The following is a 19691-nucleotide window of genomic DNA, read 5'->3' as shown; positions in this document are numbered from 1 at the left end:
CTCCGAGCATGGTATGAGAGGATCGACAGCTACTTGATGAAGCTGAGATTCACTAGGAGTGAAGCTGATCCTAACCTTTACTTTAAGGTTGAAGATGACAAGCCTCTCATACTGGTGCTGTATGTGGATGACCTCTTTCTAACAGGTGCAGACCCTCTCATTCACAAATGTAAGAGGGAGTTGGCTTCTGAATTTGAAATGAAGGACCAAGGACTTGAAGTATGGCAGAAGCTAAGGGAAATTTTCCTATCTCAAGGAAAATATGTGGTAAAGATATTGGAAAGATTTGGTATGATGGACTGCAAGCCTGTGACTACCTTGAGGATCTTAACTTTTAGAAGTTATATGGTAGTGATGTCGGACCAGATTTGGGAAATGCCTCTGAGTTTCAAAAACTCATTCGTGTTGATGTTCTTGGTGAAACTCCATCCGAACATATGTTTTGCAGTTAGCACCGTGAGCTCATATTTGGTTGAGCCTCACTACATTGATGCCAAGAATCTTCTAAGATATCTTCATGGCACAATTACTAATAGTATGAGATACACTGCCAGAAATATAAAACTGCATGATTATTCGAATGCTGTTTAGGCAGGTAGTGTGGAGGATCACTGGAGCACTTTTTAGTGCTGTTTCTCTTTGGATTCTGCTTCGATATAATGGACGAGCAGGAAGCAGAAGTCGATTGCCATAAGCACCACCGAGACCAAATACATATCTACGAGTATGATTTCGTATGAAGCTGCCTAGTTGGGGAAGCTCTTTAGTGAGCTGTTTGAACACATACCACTGTGATTCTCTGTAACAACCAGAGGTGGGATTCGATTATTGAGGAATCCCGTATTCGTCGATTGCTCCAGCAGATAGACATCACCTGGGATATGGTAAGATGATGAGCAAGGAGGCTCCATCGCATTAAGATGATGTACAGGTCGATACACCTTGTTAAAGCCCCGAGGAAAGATCTAATCTGTGATTTTCCCAAATGACTTGGAGTCGTCAAGAAACCCTTGTACAAGGGTCCTGCGTGTTGCATACATTGAGCTCTGGGAGCTATGAGGGCTTGCGGTTCTTACTGGAGCAACATACGACCACAGGGTGACTCACCCTCCCCTGGTGGTGCGCACTGGAACAAGATGACTCGCTCTCTTGTGGGACAAGATGATTCGCTCTCCTGTGTAGCAGGATTGATGTGTTCTCCTGTAAGGCCTGGATTGATGTGTTCTCCATGGCGATTGTAGCAGGATTGATGTGTTCTCCTGTGAGGACAGGATTGATTAGTTCTCCTGTCGAGGCATCCTACCCATGCAGTCTAGGACTCATGGGAAGTACTTCTCATTTGATCAATGAGCAGGGAAATGAAGTTAGGGACCATAGTAGTACGATGGACGCATCGTTGTATCTACTGTACTCCCTACGCTAGGATGACCTCCATTGATTTGGGACCAGTGGTAGGAGTTGTACCATACTATGACGTTGACTTCGGGTCGGTTGAGACTGGTTTGGGACCAGTGGTACATACTCCGAGGCTGACTTCATGTTAGTGCAGTACTAGTCTGGGACCAGTGAGAGTGGTACATACTATGACGCTGACTTCGGGTCGGTTGAGACTGGTCTGGGACCAGTGGTACACTCTCTGAGACTGCGATACTGGTCTGGGACCAGTGGTACATACTTCGAGACTGACTTCGTGTCAGTGCAGTAATGGTTTGGGACTAGTGATAGTGGTACATATTATGACGCTGACTTTGGGTCGGTTGAGACTAGTCTGGGACTAGTGGTACACTCTCTGAGACTGCGATACTGGTCTGGGACCAGTGGTAGGAGTGGTACTTACTATGACGCTGACTTTGGGTCAGCTGAGACTGGTCTGGAACTAGTGGTACGCACTCTGACACTGACTTTGAGTCAGTGGAGGATGATACTGGTCTAGGACCAGTGGAGTTATACTCACTATGACGCTGACTTCGGGTCGGTTGAGACTAGTCTGGGACTAGTGGTACATACTTTGAGACTGACTTTTGAGTCAGTATGATACATCCTCGATCATTTCTTCTTCTTCATAATTCGGACAAAAGCAGAGCAGAACAAGAACAATGCAAGAGTGGAGCAAAACAGAGCAAAACAGTACCGATCAGTACAGGGCAGAACAAGACAAAGCAGAACAGGCAGAATAGAGCATAGCAGGGCAAGGGTCAGGTTGTACAGGGCAGTGCATTTGATGGATGAATAGTAACGATCGATAGATAGATTGCAGATGAAGTTCTCCCTGGTTGAGAGGGAGTGTTAAAATTGGCAACCAGGGAAAAACTTCATGTGGGTCATCTTATTCATGGCTGATAATATTTTTATTAGATTCCTCTCGTCGAGAGGTGTAGGATTGATATAAAGATCATCCGATTCCGATAAGTATTCATGGAGATATGAATTTATTTTGATTATGGAATTATTATCAAGCCGACCTAAACTTCATGTAGGCTCAGAAGCCCAACACTCGCATCTATTCAAACACCAACGTTGTGTATAAATATTGAAGGACTTTTCCTCATTTGCACACACACTTCTCATCACATCTCTCTCTCTCTACTGCACAGAAATGAGTCTCTTCTCTACTGCGCAGAAATGGGTCTCTCTCACCTAGTTTGAAGCCAGAAACTGCTGAAACTGAAGCTGCAACTGCAGAAGTAAAGATTGACCTGCGTGGCCTAGAAGATCTCCTCATCTGAACTGCGCTGTAGGTTCATCTGAACCTCCTCTGGAAACCGCAACTTTTGGTGGTGGAATGAAGTCAATCCGACGGTCGGTTTGTGAAATATTGTCTGCCCTAGTTTGATAATGAAGCCGCTAATGCTGATGCTGCTAATCTAGGGTTTGCTATTGCTGATATGAATTAGATTTATTGTACTATTTCTCTCTGCTGAATTATTGAAGATAAAAGAAGATTTGATCAAAGGGTTTCCCCACACATTGTGGGGTTTGTCCCTGGCTAGCCGCCACATCTTGTGTCTCTTTTCTTGACTTGTTTTCTGTCGATCGTATAATGTTCTATCTACACTTTATTTTATGTACATGTGATTGCTAATCTATGGAATATAATAAGAAAAATAAGTAAACTGTTATAAGCATAGAACATACCATAACTTAACAGATATAGCTCAAGATATTCATATAGAAGAAGCATACCTAGTATAGGACCTCATTCATGATGAAAGAAAAATTGATCATGATAAGAATCTTAGAAGACCTACAACGTCAAAAGAAAGGAAACATTTGCAAGACAAGGATCTTTAAGATCCTATGATGGAATCTTCAAAAGAAGGTTCATGGACCAAAGAAGATTTCTCATTGGGAATCCCATTCATGGGTTTCAAGAAAAGAATGATATGCAGGAAAATTAGGATGAAGCAAGAAGGGCCACACCAAAGGATGATCAAAGGAGAATCAAGGTGAGGTATGTATGCATCAAAGTTTAAAGTCATGTTATCACTTGTATATTATTAAATTCATGGGTATAGTTCTATAACATGATCAAGCATGACAGAATCTCTTTCATCAAGAACATGCTCGAAGGCATGTACCACAATGCGATGAAGGTCAACAAAATAATATGCTCACATAAGGAGCATAAGATTGCTGACTAAGAAGCAAGAAGAAATGCTGACAAGTCCAGAAAGCAAGCAATGAAGAAATGCTCTCACAAGAAGCATTAGATGGTTGACCTATCTATCTGAGAATAAGCAAATGAAGAAAGAGATCAAGCATGTGAAGAACACCATGATCACCAAGGATTACTATCTGACAAAATGCTTTGATAAGACATCTCTTGAAAGAAGGCAGGACAACTCTGATAAAAGAAGAAAGAACCCTTGACACCTTTGAAGGCCTTGGAGATACAAAAAGTGTAGATAACTGATTCTACTCTATAGAGATGTCGTGATGAAGAAGCTATCCAACAAAAGAAAAAGCAATGTTGAAGCAATATTAGAATGAAGTCATAATGGGCTACTAGGTCAAAGCATGAACCTGGCAAGTACTATGAAGCATCCATGAGGAGAGTATTCCGAGGCATGGACAAGATGACAAAGGAGTAGCCAAGATGACAAACTTGATAGTCAGTTTCCACGAAGCAATGACATGACAAACCAAGAAGGAAAGTGATCGATGGATGGTGCCCTACCGAGAAGAAGTTCGAACGAAGACTTCATGGCATCAAGAAAGGAAGGAGATCAAGCAGCTGAAGGACCCACTAAGAAGAAGCTGTTGATGAAGGAAAGAGTCCCCAATTAAGAGGGAGCTTTGACAAGTCCCTGATCAAGAGGGAGTTTTTGGATCACCCCTGATTATAAAGGAGTGACAATTGTGTTTTCCTTTTCATGGGTCATGCACTAGACCAGGACTAACAACCGTAAGTCTAGATGAAGGCCATGAATGGAAATGTAGACACAAGATAAACACAACATTCTTGTCTTCACTTGGGAAGAAAGAATGGGAGGATTAGGTAATCATCTGGCATCCGATACTCTTTGAGGATGTGTAGGGCATCTAAGACAAGAGTAGGCAAGAGGACCCAAGATAAGAATAGTCCTAGAAGGTCATACTCGGTGAACACCCGGGTGGGTATGTACCTTGAGAGACAATGATGAAGGTGCCTATAAATCATTGGTCTCGCCAGCATTGTAGCTCATGGTCTCATAAAAAATGGCGTTGTTAGTCAAGGCCTTGCACTATGACAATGCTGATGAATATGATGCTATAACAGATGGATTGCAAATCTGGTTTCTCTTATGTGAATTCTTCAAGAGTGAAAATTGCCAAACACCTTGTAATGTTGTATGAATACCTCCCTAGTTAAGAGGGAGTGTTGAAGGAAATGTAACTAGGCTAGGTCTTCATAAATGTAATTTTGATATTTGTACATATTCAAGAAAAGATAAATTATTTTTGTATTGTTTGTCAATGAGTTTCTTGCTCATTGAAAATAAGTCAAGCACATTTTGAAGTGCTTCTAGAGAGTCAAAGTCAAAATGTTATTATTATAAGACCCTTTGAGGCATGTTACATCATGTAAGTCATCATACAAGGTTATGGGAACATCTCCAAGCATGGTCAAATCCTCTCCTAGAAGCAACGAAGTCTAAAAGCAACAAAACGATGGGGAAAATTGAATTATAGAGCAAAACTGTAAGTCGGCCTCAAGGACAGTCATGTCAGCTTGAAGAGGAGGGACATACCTCTATTTATAGAGGTAGTCCACTCCTCAAAAGAACAAGAACTTCACTCTGAAATCCGCATACACGAGGAGGGCTAAAAGGGACGAAGACAAGGCAGAAAAAGGGTAACAAGGACAACGAAGTCAAGGAGACCAAACAATGAAGGAAAGGAGGTCATTTTTGAAGCTGTTACAGCCACACGTGCGAGGTCAAGGAAGGTTTGACTGTGGCCATAGCAGCAAAAAAGGATAGGTCAATATATCTAACTGTTTTGGTTGCAAACAAGGTCTATTAGGCCTCTCCCTAAAAGAGAAGAAGCAGCCCTCATATCCGAAGGAAGAAAGATCAAGATCGAAGAAGATAGCACTGTTTCTAGGGTTAGAAACAAGTCACATGTGTGAGGTGCAGGAAGGGTTTGGCAGCAGTTTAAGGAAGCAACATGGATATCTTCATTCAGATGTATACCTAGGCCTACAAGGTATCCAAAGGAAAACAAAGGAGCCTCTATCTATAACAAAGTAAAGAAGCCCTAATATTCTAGGGTTTCCTAACTTAGAAGACAAAGTGCTGGAAGACAAAGTGCCAGAAGAAGTGCCGAAAGTGACAGTGCAGAAAGAGGAAGGATTTGATTGATGCTTGGAGGATATCCTAGTCAAGGGTTTAGGGTTTGGCAGTTGTTCAAATAAGAAGCTTCAATAAGAGAAATCTTACAAATGGTTTTCCTCTCAATATTGGAGAGGGTTTGTCCCTTGCAGAGAGCCAAATTCTGTGTTCTTGTTATTTTGTTTCGGTAGCAGTTTGATGAAGCACACACATATGCACTAATAATAATAAGAAGAAGAAGAATAAGCTAACAAGAAAAGTAAAAATACTTCACAAATTGTTATCAAGTTTGGGAGAATCATCACAACGCTACTTTGCCTTAGATTCTCTAACAAAGAAAAGTAGAGGGAATTAGTTCCTCAAAAGATTTCTTGCCAATAAATCTAGATCCAGTGTTGAGCAATAGTGAAGAGAGATCAAAGAGGGGTGGTTCGATAGTGGTTGGCAGAAGCATTTCCGTGAAGGAAATCGAAATTCAAAGGGAGTTTGTTCCTTAGAGGATTTCTAGCGCCAAAGAAATCTATATCCAAGTTTTGCTGGGGCAGCAATGAAAGAGGGAGAAGAGAACCAATTCGACATTCATTTGAGCAGAGATGGCTGTCAATGGACTGAGGGATTAGGATAGGTTGGATGGAGCATCCAACTTCGTCATTTGGAAGGTCAGGATCTTGGTAGTTTTGGATAAAAATCGCATCAAGGATTATGCCTTGAGGATGGTTGCTGTTCCGGTTGATGCTGATCCTCTAAGAAGTACGAGGAAGCTTAGGGAAAAGCGAAGTTCATGATCTTGGATAGGGTCAAGGATCATGTGATCCCACATATTGCTAAGAAGGACACAGCAAGGGAAATGTGGGAGGCCTTGACCACATTGTGGGAGGAGTCAGCTGAGACAGTTTTAGATGTAGTAGGGAGAAGAAATCGATCCTTTCTTTCTCAGGTTGCAAAGGATCTGTGACCAACTAACTTCCGTAGGGGCTACACCAGGTCCTGAATTTATGGCTAGGACTGCCCTGAATGCAGTCACTGAAGACTGGGAAACGTTTGTCCAAAGCATCTTGGGCCGGGCTTCTCTTCGCAGCTGGGAGGAGATGTGGGTAGCTCTTCTACAGGAAGAGATCAGACGATTGACCAAGGCAGGAAGCAACAACAAAGGGATCAAAGTCAAGAAGGAGGAAGAGGAGGATGTGGTTCTCACATCAGCGGGACAACAAGGGCAACATAAACGAAAGAAGAAGGACATATCCAAAGTCAGATACTTCAAATGTGGAGAAACGGGTCATTTCGCCACGCAGTGCCCTCGAAAGAAGGGCAAAGAAGAGGAGTCTGACTCAAAGGATGCTCCAGCGCAAGTTGACAAAGAGGACGATGATGAGGATTGCGCCATGAGTGCTCATGCACCTCTAGAGAAGAGGTGGAGCGATATTGAGCTATACTCGGGAGGACTACAGTAAGGGGCAGGATCCTTAAGGTGCCCAAACTCTTGGGTCACATACGACTACGGGAGCCCTTATTGACAGTAGCAGAATGACGGGAGTGAGTTTGTGCGAGGGATGATGGAGGAACAGTGACAGAGCTAGAGTGCTAAAGTTTGAAGCAGCGCAGTAGAGTGTTGAAGCAGTGTGGGAGGCACAAATCAGATACAACAACAACGCAGTAGCATCAGAGGGTCAGCACAGATTAGCCGCAAAGGTAGCTTCAGCGTTATGGGGCATCCAAACTGACCAGCATGTCAGCTTTTGGGTGACTTTTTAGTTGCTTACTTCTCAGCAACCGAGTTGCAGTGCAACAATTAACAGTGGTAGTGCTATGGGCAGCATGATGCAGCATATTGAGAGGGAGCTGCAGTACAATTGTATCAGTGATAGTGGCAGTGTCATGGGCAGCAGTACAGGTTGCAACAACGTAGTAGATGAGGGGCAGCAGGTCGAGCATCAACAACACAGAGGATTGATGCTGTGGATCAGTGTAATACTTCTACTGGGAAGTATTGCTAGAGCACATTCCTCGCTAAGAGGGAGTGTTGATTTTTGGGTAGCACAGGATGTGCTCTAGCTCCGAAATTTTGTGGAGGGGCTAGAACACATGAGATCTCCAAGACCCAGAAATCGTTTGGTGAAATTCCACCCGGATTGTATTTTATTAAAATAATAAATATCTTTAATGGGGTTCCTAAGTCTAAACTTAGGAAAATTAAAATATTAATGAGTATTAATGAAAATATGGGTGGGAAGCTTCGAAGAGATGAGGATCAAGTCTAATTTAATCTTAGTCGTTGATTAGAGACTTAATCTCAGCCGTTGATTTTTCAACAGGAAAAGTATAAATGGAGGCTTGGGGTCAGTTGGAGGAGATACACAGAGAGATTGAGGAAATCGATTTTCTAAGGTGAGAAGTTCTCAAGAGGGAAATCGATTGGGGAGATCTTGCAGCTGAGGGGCAGTGATAGTTCGGGTGTACAGACAGAGAGGCGGAGAGAAGCTTTTGGAGGTAGCGCAGTAGCCAGGAGAGCTAACGTTGGGCCAGTCTGGGTCCACGCAACCTTAATGCAAAGCCAGAAGGGCCAGCGCAGAGGGAGAGAACTGCCTTCCACGCAGAGTGCTGGAACTGCTGGAACAACTGGGGAAAGCTGATGCAGTGGGCAGAAGAGATGATGCAGAGCCTCAGAGAGCTCCACGCAGGCTCACACAGTTACTACGAAGGGGTAGTGCAGTTGTAGTTGGGGCCAGCCAATTTTTCTGTCGGATTAGCCGGAATCTGCCAGGTGAAGTGAGGTAAAACTCATTCAGGTTTTCTGCCATTGTATTTTTCTGTCACTGGTTTGTCGGGAGGGAAACCAACATTTGTATTTAGAACTTCTGCTTAATAATAGAAAACCCTCAACGTTGCTGCACCGGTTTTGCCACATTGGGTTTTTCTGGGGACGTTTAGTCCAAAAATAAGTGTGTCCTTTGCATGATTGTCTCATTTATTTTTCAGTACTTGATCTGTATATTGGTGTAGGCTGCAGTGTATTTGCATTAATATTTTCTGAATATTTCTGAAAATAACTTGTTAAATGAAAAACACAGGTAGGTAATGCAAGTTAGTTTACTGCAGTAGGATTTCTGGTTTGGTAGATTCAGAAATTTTCACATGAAGACGTTTCCAAACTACATGGGATTGATGAGTAACATTTTGTATTCCAAACCTTCCAACTTTTAGGAGGTAGCAGACCATCGGATGTTGTGGGATTCCATGGTGGAGGACTTCTAGTTCATCCCTCCTGTCTTGTAATCATTTGTTCATTTGATTAGCTGTGGATGTGAGGAACAATGTTAATCTTGTGTCATTATGTGTTGAAGTTCTCTTACAGATTGCAGAGCTCTATCAATTCCATCATCGTACTTTCGAGTAATTTTGACAGTGATGGGCTTTTCCTCTTTATCTACAACTAATGTTACGTTGTCTCTGTTCTCTACCTTTCTTTGGCAATTAGTTTTATTATTAGTGTGGTTGATGGCTTGCTACTTTGCGTTATTTCTAAATAACAATATTTCGAGAGATTAGTTTACCATGATGCTTTTATCAGTTTCCTTCTTTATAAAAATAATACCGGTCTGATGATGACAGGGCTATATTATATATAGTTATGATCTGCCAATGTTTGTCTGAGAGAAAAATAGTACTTTATAGTTGGAATAAATCTGTAATTTGTAAATATTTCTTTTGAATGATAAATGCATAAAATTCACTGTTATGGAACTACGGTGCCCAGAAACTGCTCTCTAAAAATACTTTGGAGAAGCTGACTGATTGAATTTCTGATATTGCAGCTCGTGCTAGAAGGATTGTGGCCATTCTGGATAGTCTTCAAAATTGATATAATACTTTACTAAAGGTAGTATTGTTTTTTATATTCTGTTACAGGAAGAAGTGCGCAATCTTGCTGCTGAAATGGGTCTTCCAAATAAAGATCGGAGAGATTCGCAAGGACTGTGTTTTCTGGGCAAGGTTAGTACTGGTTTCTTTTCTTGTTTCTCAGGATTAATTATGTCAGGCACAGCTTCTTTGAATGTTTGTGTTTCACCCCAAGACAAAAAACATTCTTTCTTACTCAGAGCTTGTTAACAGTTAAACACAAGGTCTCCTGGCAGCATATCAGGTGTTCAAGTATAACTGAAACAGTACTGGCAGCAAGATTGGCAAAAACGGAGAAGTTTATCGCAAGACAAAGATGCAACCCTACCCTTTTCAGCTTTATCCAAACTGGACTGGAGATTTATAGCTTTGAGTGCAACTCATTTCAAACTGAAACATCTTTCTTTTTGCAATGCGCATTGTTTATGTTTTATTTCTTAATAAAAAATTCATCACTTCAATAATGCACGTGGAATAATACATCAGCTAGTCATATACACACAGGCCAAGGCAGGAACATGTGGATTGTCCCTCAAATAGGCAAGGTGTGCCAGCATATTCGCTTGGGTACCATTTTCAATAGAGTTAGTTTTCTTTTTCTTCCTTTATATTTTTTTCTTGCAGTGGAATGATTCTTTTGTTCTACAAGACTGAATTTAAATGGTCGAAGGCTGTTGTGGTCAAAGACTCGATACAGAGAAACATTGAAAAAAATTGTGGCTAAAAGCTTGTATGACCAATGGCTAGGATCAAACAACGAAACTCTGATACCAAATATGATAACCAAACCTAGGTCACGTTGAAAAATGCTAGCTGTGGTCAGTATTTTCATTGTCAAAGTCAAGGAGAAATTATTTATCTTGCAGCTTTTCAAGTTGGCCTAAACTTGACAGGTTGGCCCCACCATTCGAAGGGGTTTGACCCAAGGTCAAAACCCACCTCTTGACACACATATAAATTGGCATTCGTTGGAGATCATTTGGGCATCACATCACATTCATCATTCGATCTATTTACACAAGATTATCTGCTCACACGTGTGAAGAAGGAGAAGAAGAATCTGACCAGCGAAATTTTACTTCTATCCTCTGCGTTGACCAGTATTGATCTGGCTCTTTTCTCTTCTGTTTGACTGAGCTTTTGACTGTGGATTGGAGGCCGAATATTGCAAGCATCGTTGACTGTTTGTTGACCGAAGTTCTGTCTCTGTTCTGAGCCGACCAAGGTTTGACCCTAGGTCAAACTCTGAGGTTTGACCGAACTTTCTGTGGAATTGCAGGACCAAATTTCGGCCCTTTGACCAGCAGCCTCAGGCCGAAATTCGGCCCCCTTGTGCAGACTTTGACTGTGAGCAAACATTGACTTATTCTCTCTCTTTTGACTGGTTTTGACTTGGCATTTATTGAAGTCAAAGGTTGGCATTTTGATTGGAATATTCTGATGTACAATTGATGAATTGAACTCTCTCTCATAAGGAAAGATTACTGGGTTTTCCCCCTTGTGGGGTTTTGTCCCAAGAAATTTTGGTGTCTCTTGTTTCATTGTTTTTACTGTGATCTCTATTGCTCTATTGAAGTTAATGGTTGAAATTTTCAAGTATAACTGCTTAATGATTGGAATGCTCTAAAGAAGTAAAATTGTATCATTGGAAGTAGTTATCAGTTTGAAAATTGTTCTAGTCTTGTTTGCTACTAGAAAATCAACATGGTATCAGAGCATTGGTGAAGGAAAAGAGTATTGTATCACCTTGAAGAGCATTGAAATCACCTTAAAGAGCATTGAGATCCTACATCTTTTGTCTTGATTAGTCATCTTCATCTCGAATTCCTTCATGAAGATAGAAAACAAGCTTGAAGGAACTACAAACTTCAAAGCAAGGAAGACTAGAATTGACCTTGTTCTTGCAAGGCATAAGCAGTGTTGTGAAAATCGCGATAATATCGGAAAATCGCGATTTTTTGAGTTTGGCGATATTATCGCCCGATTTTTACCCTAATATATATATATATATATATATATATATATATATATATATATATATATTTTTTGTGTTTTTCACAAAAAATCGCGATAACTTGAAAAAATCGTGATTTTTTGGGAAAAAATCTTTTGGAAATATATATATAATTTTTGTTTTATTTTCCGAAAGATTTTTTGATGAGGAGGAGGAGCAACAGGAGGAGGAGGTGATACCACCTACCCAGGCTACCCCTGTCACCAGTAGAGGACATGGTCTACCTCCTGTAGCTCCTAGTTCTTCAGCTTCTAGAGCATAGCAGAGTCCACTGCCAACTCCACCGGCATCTACATCTAGAAGGGCAGAGGAAATCAATAGTATTAGACTTTAGTTATTTGGTTCATTTCATTGTGTATGACATTATGACTCATGATATGAGATACATTATTATATTTTTTGTTGATATTTTGAGGCTGAGTTGGGACTTAGGAGTCAGGGCTTACTATTTAGGACATGATTCACCATTATGTATAATGTAACACTAGAAATGATATTACACATCTTATATATTAGTTCTTTTATCATATTTATGTGTCAATGTATTTATTTTATGTTGTAGATGCTTTAGATATTAAAAAATTTGAAAAAAGATGAATATTTTTCTATGTTACGATTTTTTCCCGATTTTTTTTTTTTTTTACGATTTTTTCCCCTCGCCAATAATATCCCGATAACGATTACTGCAACATTGGGCATAAGGTCTTAGGTATTGTGAAAGGAAAAGTTACTCAACCAACTGATGAAGTAGGAAAAGACAAGTTCCAAGAAGATGACATCATTGCCATGAGCATCATTGTGGAATTTGTTAGAGATCATCTAATTCCTTATATTGCTAATCTTAAATCTTCCAAGGAAATGTATGATGATCTCATTGGATTATATACCATCAACAACATTAGTCAATTTATAAGTCTAAGGAATCAACTTCGTGATGTTAAGATGACAAAGAATGATACTGTGGCATCATATTTCATAAGAATATCTCAATTAAGAGATCAACTCAAAGCTATTGATGAAGTTGTACCCGATAAAGAACTAGTAGCTGTAGCACTCAATGGTTTGCCTGACACCTAGGATTCTTTTACATCAAGCATTATTGGTAGAGAAACTGCTCCTAGCTTTGATAAACTATGGGTTGCTTGCACTCATGAAGAATCTAGGCTCATGTCCAAAGGCAAGATTCCAAATCCAGGTGAAGATTCTCAAGCATTTGTAGGCTACTTAAAGAATAACAAAGAAAGAAGAAATTTTGGCAAATTTCAAAGATATGTAGGAAGAGGATTTGCTCTAGGAAAAAGACTCGCCCCCTCTCAAGAAAGAAAGGACATGTCATCTGTTCAATGCTTTCATTGCCACACATATGGTCACTATAAAAACAGATGTCTTGAAAGAAATAATGACCAAAAAAGGAAAGAGAGGCAACACGCCTCTACAACTGATCTTAACGAACCTTCTCACAAGGAGTCAAGAAATAAAGATGCTGATGATAATTATTCCTTTCGATCTGATCTAATATTGTCCAAGAAGGAAATTTAGCTTCAAATCATGTTTTTGCTTCTACTTAAGACATGAAGTTTCAGAGTCCAGCAAAACTAGAAATCTGTAAAAGGTAGGCATCATCATTCAATTTGTTAACTATAATTTCTTAGTTCCTTTGGTTCTTTCTTGTAGTCTATTTCAAGGTTACTTGGGAGTGGGAGCGGGGAGCGACATTTTCAAAAGCTCCTGGTTGAGGAGCGAATTTTTATATATTTTGATGCATATATGTCAACAAAAGCATGTAGAATGATGAAATAGATATAAAAAACATAAAAACATGGATTGAACCATATAACATCAATCATCTAGAAGTTATAATCTTCATCAACCATGTACACAAGTTAGTAACATACAACATATCGAGTCTCATGATTCATCATTCTTTAAGTTTCAAGCTTTCAAAATTCAATATATAGCATTTGTCATCATTTATTAGTTATCACTCAAGTTGTATTTGTAACCATTACCATTATGAAGTAACCAAACTATAACAAAGAATATCTAACATGAAATGAAATGTTTCAACTATCAACTTTCATGAAGCATCATATTCATAATTCATTACCAATGAGTTATAAATGCCTACTTCAAACTTAAATTGTCATATATTGTTTACAAAAAATACCATAATAAATACGAAAGAGTCAATAGTTATAAAAAGTACTAGAAACTAGAAAAGACAAGTAAATCTATTATCTACTGCTTGACTCTCTTGCCATGAGAAATTTCTAATTTCTTGTCTCGTGCTTTATTGGGAGTCTCCTCTTGCATAGTCGAACGACCTTGGTGCTCTTGATCATTGGGAGTCTCCCCCACAAAGAGGGCTTGGTGCTCTTGATTAAATACGAGTTTCATATCTTAGTACATGACAAAATCCAATGGAAACATTGCAATCCCCCACAATCTTGAAATCCTGAAAAATTGACTAGTTTGCTAGATTTTGAGTGAGATCTAAAATTCTACTTCTTCGTATGAAATCCAATGAAGTTGAAACCACTCTCAAACATCCTAAGTCATTTCATGGTGATGTTAAAAATTTAAGTAAAAAGATGAAAATGAAAGATAAAGGAGAATGTCACTTTTATTTTAAGAATTTAACATTACTATGAACTGCATATCAACACTAGGGCCATAGGATTGAACATTAGGCTACCACACTCAAAAAAATTTGTAATAGCTCCCTCTATCACTCCTTAAAAGGCAGGGAGCAAATTTTGGGAGTGCGCTCTCAAAATTCACTCCCATTGGGAGCGACTTCGGGAGCGCATTCCCGATGCGCTCTTGCACAAAGCGCACTTCGGGAGCGGATTCGACAGGGGGAGGTGCTCCCCCGCAACCATGGTCTATTTATGAGGACCAAATATAAGTTTAGTTATTGATTTGTAGTGAGATCTGAAACTATTGATGATGGATACTTTAATGAGTAAAAGTCATAGGACTATACAAAAATTCTTGAGGGCAGTCATGAATTTTAAAGAAATATTTTATATGGCATAAATGACATTGGTTCATAGCAATATAGCCACATGAGAAAATATGTGACCTTACTCATCTATCGAAAGATTGAAATAAGATGATGTTGTAGTATGTTTCATAAACCATGGATGCTTAGTTTTGAAAGATGGAAGGAAGGCATCTATGTCATGAAATTATACGTTTAAAGAAAGTTTGCCTATAGTAAAGAGGTTGAGTTTCTCTTCTAAAAAATGAAGATCAAAGCTTTATAAGATCTGATAGTGCCCTATCATAGCAGGCCTATGATATTGGATTAACCTATTATTGCTAAAGATATATCTTTTCTATAAGATACTGATGTCATTTAAGTACTTGGGTACAAAGATCTACCATGATGAAATCTATTGCCTCAATGATTTGAAGAAGCCAAGCTACTTGATTTTATAAGATTAAGGATGATTGATTGTGCAATGACAATAATGGATTTCATCTCATAAATATTCTTGCATTTTAAACAATTGAAAAGATTTGAAGACCCTTGTAAGCAACAAGGCTTGAATAAGTAAAACCCTATGTACAAAACCCTAGGATTGATTGCTTCTGTTGAAAGAAGAAACCATTGCTCCTACAAGGAAGGAATGACATCATGTGGATGAGGTTGATTTGCAAGTTGGATGCAAGAAGGCTAGGATCAAGAGGGAGTCAACATGTTCTCAAAAGATACGTATCTTATATCTCTCTTTCTTGTTTATTACTATTGTTGTTGTTTCTCTTAGTCTCTTTTCTTTGTATATCTTGCTTGATTATGATTGTTCTTCCATGCCCTGATAGTGAGGATTGCAGGTACATGATGAATGCTGCCAGAGCTATAGCGACAGATGGAAAAAATGGAAGAACAAAGCAAAGATAGTAACAAGAAGACTCATGTTGAGGTCTAGACTCAAAGAGAGCAAATTTGATCTATGCTGAAAAAGAAGTCTATTGTGACTTCCAAGATGAAAATGGCTAGTAGTACCAAGTGAATGATTACTTTAGTAAGAGGGAAAAGAATATGAATTCACGCACCTCGTTATAAAAGGGAGCTGATTGAAGGATCTTGGTCTAATGCATTACTACTTGAGATTGAAAGTGTGGCATAATCCTTTTGAAATCTTTGTTGAGATCCTTCAGAAATTTGGCATGATGGACTGCGATTCCATGGACTCCTCCATGATAACAAATTTGAAGAAGCTGTAAGACTTTGTTGCTGACTTTTTTGATCCTATTAATTGGCTTGTTGAAGTATCTGCTGCATTGATTTGCAAATCCTGATTGGGCTCGATGTTCTGAATATAGGAAGAGCACTTATTATGGATGCTGTCTTATCATGGATGAGCATTGAGTATGGTGCAGACCTCTGTTGCACTTAGCACCACTGAAGCTAAGTATATAGCTGATTGTTCAGCTTGTTGCAAAGTAGGTAAAAACACATTGAGATCAAGTGTCACTATATTTGGGATGTTGTCCAATGAAGAGTTGTGCTCAAATACATTAATAAATATGTTGTTGATGTTTTGACAAAGGCATTATCCCGAATGAAGCTTGTTTGCTTTTGAGAGAAGCTTGAAGTGGTTGAGAACTCCTCTTTGAGAGAGAGAGCATTGATTGTATAACATCATGAATCTTCCTTTGGCTTGGCTGAGAAACCATGGTTTATGGTTGGGAAGATGTCGATTTGGGGTAGCATTGGATGTGCTCTAGCCACGAAATTTGGTGGAGAGGTTGGGGCACATGAGATCTCCAATACCTAGAAAGGGTTTGGGCAGATTCTAAACAGATCAGGAGATATTAAAATAATTAATATTTTTAATGGAGTCCCTAAGTTTAGAATATTAATGTGTATTTATATGAATCTATGTTAGAGTGGTCCAAAAGACATGGATCAAGCTAGATCTAATCTTAGCCGTTGATTAGGGACTTAATCTCGGCCGTTGAGATATCAACAGGAAAAGTATAAGAGGAGGCTTGAGGGTCACTTGGAGAATACGCCAGAGTGATCAGTGATTCTATTCTCTAGGGCGGGGTTTGCTAAGAGAGATAGAATTAGTGATTGGGAGAGAAGCTAAGGGGCATTGAGTACAGAGAAATAGAGAAGGCAGAGATTGTGCCGGGAGAGCAGCGCAACAGCCAAGGAGAGTGACGCAGAGCCAGCAAAGGCTCACGCAGGGCCACGTAGAGGTGGCCAAGTGTTACGCAGAGCGCCAGAGAGGTCAGCGTGTCTAACGCAGAGGCCCAGAAAACTGACGCAGGGCCTCCTGGGGCTGACGCAGGCCAAGAAAGGCTGATGTAGGGCCAATGTGAGACAGAGAGGGGCTGACGCAGTCCAGATTGGGCAGACGTTGGGGTTGCAGAGCAGTTTTGTGCTGAGGAGCTGCCGGAAGGATTTTTCGGGGTTTCAGCCAGGAGATTTCTCTCAAACTGTGAGGTATAGCTGCTAAGGAAATTCTCTGTTGGGTAGGCTAGTTTCGACACCTAGATTGTACTCTGATATTGCTTAATAAGAAAACCCTCAGATAGCTGCACCAGTTTTCCCGCATTGGGTTTTTCCGGGGACATTGGTCCAAAAATAATGGTGTCATGTGGTGTGTTTGTTCTTGTTTCTTTTAGTTGCTGATTTGTAATATGTTGAGCATGCACTGATGTTTATTTTCAGTATTTACTTTGTAAATAACTTGTTAAAGAAAAATAACAAGTAGGTAGGAATAAATCAGAAAAGGTGTATGAAGGGATTTTAAACTAAGTAAACTTAGAAATTTCAACAAAAGATTGTCTTAATTACTCACTTAGGTCATTGAGTTTGACTGAGAAACCTTATGGTTGGGGAGGTTGGTTTTGAGACACTGAGTGCTCCCTTAGGTCATTGTGTTTGACTGAGAGACCAATAGGTTTGGTTGGGTACACTGATTTTAAGTAATCTCCCGTGGGTCATTGTATTTAACTGAGAGACCACGTGGTTGGGGAGATTGGCTATTTTGACATCGAGATCAAGATTCCTCCTTTAGGTCATGGAGTTTGACCGAGAGACTATATAGTCGACGAGCTTGATACTGAGATAGGGATTCCTCCCTTAGGTCATTGGGCTTGACCAATAGACCTTGTTTATGGTTGAGGAGGTGGACCCTATGTACTCTCTTAGGTCATTGTGTTTGATTGGGAGACCATTGGTATAGCTGGAGAGTTTGATCCTGATTACTCCCTTAGGTCATTGTGTTTGACTAAGAGTTCAGTAAGGCTTGGTCGGGGAGATTGATGTTGAGTTCTCTCTCTCGGGTCATTGTTTTTGACTAAGACACCAGTGGGATGGTCAAAGAGATTAACTTTGATTACTCTCTTGGGTCATTGAGGTTGACTGAGAAACCATTTTCTATGGTTGGAGAGTTTGGCCTCATGAACGATATTAATTGATCCCATGGTTAGTTGGGTTATGACCTTGATGCCATTGGTTTTGGCTTCAGGGATGGGCTTGATGCTATTTATCTTTCCTTATGATGAGAGTTGTACATCTGTTGAGAGAGAATGAAAAGTACCTCCTTGGCTAAGAGGGAGTGTTGAAAAATGGTAGTTGCAGTCGATATTTTCATTGTCAAAGTCAAGGAGAAATTATTTATCTTTCAGTTGTCAAAGTTGACCTAAACTTGATAGGTCAGCCCCACCATTTAAAGAGGTTTGACCCAAGGTCAAAACCCCCCCTTGACACACATATAAATTGGCATTTGTTGGAGATCATTTGGACATGACATCACACTCATCATTCGATCTATTTACACAAGAAGTTCTGCTCACACGTGTGAAGAAGGAGAAGACGAATCTGAACAACAAAAATTGACTTTTGTTCTCTGCATTGACCAACATTGACCTATCTCTTTTCTCTACTGTTTGACAGTGGATTGGAGGTGGAATATTCCAAGGATCATTGACTATTCATTGACCAAAGTTATGTCTCTATTTTGGGCCGTTGACCGAGGTTTGATTGAACTTTTTGTGGAATTGCAGGACCGAATTTTGGCCTTTTGACCAATAGACTCAGGTCGAAATTCGTGTCCCTTGTGTGGACTTTGACCATGAGAAAACATTGACTTATACTCTGTCTTTTGACTGGTTTTGACTTAGCATTTATTAGAGTCAAAGTTTGGCATTTTGATTGGAATATTCTGATGTACGATTGATGAATTGAACTCTCTCTCATAAGGAAAGATTACTGGGTTTTCCCCCTTGTGGGTTTTTTTCCCAAGGAATTTTGGTCTCTTGTTTCATTGTTTTTATAGTGATCTCTATTGCTCTTTTGATGTTAATGGTTTCAATTTTCAAATATAACTGCTTAATGATTGGAATGCTCTAAAGAAGTAAAAAATTGTATCATTAGAAGTAGTTATCAGTTTGAAAATTGTTCTAGTCTTGTTTGCTACTAGAAAATCAACAGGTCATGAGTTAAATATCCAAAATATTTGGAATATAATAAATAAATCCGTTTAGGAAATAAAAATATATTGAATAATGTATGAGAAAATGATATAATATGATTACAAACGAGTGCCTTGTGTATATAGCAAGACAGGAGTTCCCTTTCATTAAGTGTATCTCTCTCTCTATTCTTGGGATGAGTTACACTTTTCTTCAAATAACCCCTCCCTCATGGAATTCAATTCTCTTATTGTTGGCTCAAGGCATGAATTCATTTTTGTAACTCCTCTCATTTCTCATCTATTTAAGCAAGAGCAAGTGAGAGTTGAGTGTAGCATATTCATTGTGAAGGAGGAGAACAAATGTTGAGTGTGTGTAAGAGAAGTGTGAGAACAAGTGAAGAGTGAGAGCAAGGGAAGAGCTGGGGCAAGTGTGAAGGACAAGATCTGATCAAGAGAAGGAGAAGATTTTCAAGCAAAGATCAAGAACACTTCAGTTGCAAGTTGATCAAATATTGGTGACTTTATTCA

General features: G+C 39.6%; 1 protein-coding gene across 10 annotated transcripts in view; it reads left to right on the top strand.

The window, feature by feature from the left end:
* LOC149153393 (uncharacterized) overlaps positions 1-19691 on the top strand; it is a 420894-nt gene that overhangs the window by 182549 nt on the left and 218654 nt on the right. For 8 of the 10 annotated variants that reach the window (XM_089438847.1, XM_089438842.1, XM_089438840.1 and 5 more), the window contains one exon: positions 9720-9803. The exons of the other annotated variants lie outside the window; for them this stretch is intronic. In XM_089438847.1, the coding sequence (XP_089294973.1) occupies positions 9720-9803 (84 nt within the window). The remainder of the gene's footprint in view (positions 1-9719; positions 9804-19691) is intronic. 10 annotated transcript variants of the gene reach the window in all.

This window comes from Pinus tabuliformis, chromosome 9 (assembly GCF_031772625.1).
Source record: "Pinus tabuliformis cultivar Carrire ecotype Pingquan chromosome 9, CPIR1, whole genome shotgun sequence".
NCBI classification, from domain to species: Eukaryota; Viridiplantae; Streptophyta; class Pinopsida; order Pinales; family Pinaceae; genus Pinus; species Pinus tabuliformis.
Note: the sequence above shows the minus strand (reverse complement) of the source record. Positions and strands in the feature narration are given on the sequence as shown.